Raw genomic sequence first — 3248 nt, 5'->3', positions numbered from 1 at the left:
ACCCCCCCTCCCAACCCCCCTCCCAACCCCCCCTCCAAACCCCTCGGATTATGTATTCCGCGGCTGCACGGCCAATGCCATCGGCCAGGTGGGCTACACCGTTTAGTCATCTTGTACGGTATGTACGGAAGCACTTGGTGGAGTTAGGTGACGTGGTGGAGAGCGACTGCAGCGGCGACAGTAGCTCAGCGGCGGCGCCGCCGCCAGGTGTCGTACTCACCAAGGCCAAATCAAAGGGGAGGAATGCCCCAGGGGCTGGCGGTGGCGCTGCCGCCGGTGCCGGCGATGGCGACGAGGACGAGGAAGCAACACCCAAGCGAAGTGCCGATAAGGTATGTACGAACGTGGGGTGCATGCCCGGTATACGACGGGTAGAAATGGTGTTTGCGTGTCGTACGGAAAGGATGAATTGAACAATATGGAGGCGAAAGGAGGGGTGGACGGACATCATTATCACATCGGCCATAGCCGACTGTACCCATTTCTGGGATTAGTTTACTCAGATGCCTTCCTCGGCATGCTGCTATCATGTAATGGTTATACCTTTTCTCCGTACATATTACTCGTGTCGTACAGGTGTTTGTCTGGTGCGACATCTTTGCCATCAACCAGCACCCCGGCCAGGTCCAGGCGGATGACCTGGCGCAACTCAAGGTACGGCAAGAGATCCAAGGAACGTCGTACATACAAAAATGTTGTACAGTCCTGGTTCCGGAACAACTCACTATAACCCCTTACCTGTCCAAGCTCTACATATCCATTAAAGCATTAATAACAAATGAATAAATAAACAAACAAACAAATAAATATATAATAACACGCCTAACGGTGGGCTGCGGCTTTTGCTAAGGAGACAGAGGTGGTGGATTTTAAGAGTCTCCTCTTGGCGGCCCACGCACTGCCCACCACCACTATACATCAGTTTAACTTCACAGTAAAAAGCCATGACGGCATGCCAAGAAAAAATGCTATGCTGTTTGCGCATTGCTGTCTTTGGGTTCAAAAAAACAGTTACAAACTTATGCCCGTATGCTACGCCGTACAACGCCGTACATGCTTTGCCATACGCTTAGGACTGCGTGGAGGCGTCCCACCAGACGTTGCTCTGCCTGGACGACAAGGGTCTGGTGGGGCCGGGTGGGGGGCGGGGTGTATGGGGGGGAAGCGGGGGGGAAGTTTGGGTGGGGAGGGGGTTAGGAGGGGCTGGGGGGTAAAAGCAAAAGGCGACAACATCGATGGGATTTTTAGCTGGCTAGCTGATATATGCGTGCTGGTATGTGTTTCTGTATGCGCCTGTGTGTGTATGTATTTGGTTGTGGTTGGGACCTTGCCAATGCCCTTTGTACGTCAGCAGGTCGTTCGTCCCTCGTCCCAACGGCCATAGAGCACCGGTGCTCGTATATCGTACTTAGTGGTGCCGTTGCTGTTTCACTCACTCACCCACTTCCGATCATTCTTTGCAAACCCTAAAGCTCCCTCCGTTTCTCGGGTGTCGGGAGGTTGGTATTACCAGTCCGGAGCCTGACCCTCCGTATGTCCGTCCGTATGTCCGTCTGTTCAAATATCTGCGATTCGGTGCGCAGGGATCCCGAGGCCCCCACACGATTTCCCTCCAGCGATCCATCCCCCGCCACTGCACCTCCCGCGATGTGTGTCGGAACTGTCGTAGCGATAGCCCTAATGTTCTCCGTGTTGATGTTATCTTATGTCCACCCCCTTGCGTCTGCTTAACACACCTTGGGCGGGTAACGCAAGCCAAGGTGTAACACACGCATACACACACACGCATACACACACGCATACACACACACGCATACACACACACGCACACTTGTGTGTGCCCTGTGACTTCCCCTCTCTCCCCCACCCCTACCCACCCCACCCCGCCACCATCCGTTCTCTTGACAGGTCCTCACTCGCATTTGGTGCTTGTACGAGATCTGGAACACAATTTTGGCAGGCGGCCCGCCTAAGCTTGCCGTACTCGGGTACGACGTCAACCAGGACGCCTTTAAGGTATGGTACGGCACGGGCGCATTTGCGTGGCGGGCGGGCATCAGAATTTGCTGTAAACGGGAGAGTGCCGTACGACCATATGTGTGAAACAGGGGGGTGTATCTTCGCCCTCGGCAGCTACCCTGCGAAACCCTGCCTTCCCCGGTATTTCGGGGCACCCTCATCCAGTCACCCTAGTCAACTTCTTAGTGGATCGCTCAGGTTCCGCACCCACCACCAGCATCCAACGGAATCTGCCGGGTCCACAGCGGCCCAACTCCATTCCTGATTGGCTCACAGATTAACTTTATCCCAGGTCACCACCGTCCATCAACTAGGGGTGCAATGCCTTCCACCATCGATAGGACTTTTGACCCTAACGGGTATCGATCCCGGATCTCCCGGGGGCAATGGTCGCGCCATACCAGTAGTGCCAAACCCTAGTATGTATGTATGCATGTATGCCCTTTCCACACTCCCCGCCGCTACCTGCACTGTGACCCTAAAACGACCACACACACAAGTACGGCTTCCCATTGTTCCCCCGGGCCCCCTTTACGTACGACATTTTGTTTATTGGCCGTACGATTTCTTATAATACTTAGGAGGTGTACATCACTCTAGACGTGGCTGAGGCTCAGGCAACCGTTGATGCGGACAGAGTGCGTATCCTGGCGGACATTGCCGCATCCACCGGTATGTGCGTGTGTATGTATGTATGTGTGCATGTATGTATGTGTCGGTGTGTGTCGGTGTGTGTGATATCATACGGAGGGCTGGAAGTATATTTGTATGTACGGATTGTCGTGTATGTATGTGTGTATGTATGTGTGTATGTCTTTATATGTGGGAGGGAAAACATTATGTGGTTTGCGTCTGTCGTTTCCGTAACCTCCTCTCCCTGTCCTTCTTCCCCCCGTCTCAAACACCCCCCCTTCCCTCCCCCTCCCAAATCAAGTCAAGTCGGTGTGTTTTCCGCTTTCCAGCTCTTCTCCCCCCGTTCCGGCCTGCCACCGCAATCCTTTGACTTTCAAACATGACCCCATCTCCAATACCCCCTCTCTCCCCTCTCCCCCCTCTCCCCTCTTACTCCCCCCACTTTAATAACCCCCATTTCCCCCTTTTTTGTCCCCCCTTTAACTCCCCCCTCCCTCCCCTTCCCCTTCCCCCCAGGTCTTGAGCATCTCAACCAGGTGCTCAAGAGGTCGCTGGTGGAGAGTACGGAGGCGGAGGCGGAGAACGCGCTCAAGGTG

The 3248-nt window shown here is 54.4% G+C and overlaps 1 protein-coding gene across 1 annotated transcript in view; it reads left to right on the top strand.

Moving 5' to 3' along the window:
- The window catches only part of VOLCADRAFT_100240 (uncharacterized protein), a gene marked incomplete at both ends in the record, with an annotated part of 15124 nt that overhangs the window by 2586 nt on the left and 9290 nt on the right, over window positions 1–3248 (top strand). The window contains 6 exons of the mRNA XM_002958868.1: window positions 89–332; window positions 577–654; window positions 1074–1127; window positions 1909–2016; window positions 2601–2691; window positions 3169–3245. Of these exons, the coding sequence (XP_002958914.1) occupies window positions 89–332; window positions 577–654; window positions 1074–1127; window positions 1909–2016; window positions 2601–2691; window positions 3169–3245 (652 nt within the window). The remainder of the gene's footprint in view (window positions 1–88; window positions 333–576; window positions 655–1073; window positions 1128–1908; window positions 2017–2600; window positions 2692–3168; window positions 3246–3248) is intronic.

This window comes from Volvox carteri (genome assembly GCF_000143455.1).
Source record: "Volvox carteri f. nagariensis unplaced genomic scaffold VOLCAscaffold_109, whole genome shotgun sequence".
Classification (NCBI taxonomy): Eukaryota; Viridiplantae; Chlorophyta; class Chlorophyceae; order Chlamydomonadales; family Volvocaceae; genus Volvox; species Volvox carteri.
This window is presented reverse-complemented; position numbering and strand designations above follow the sequence as displayed.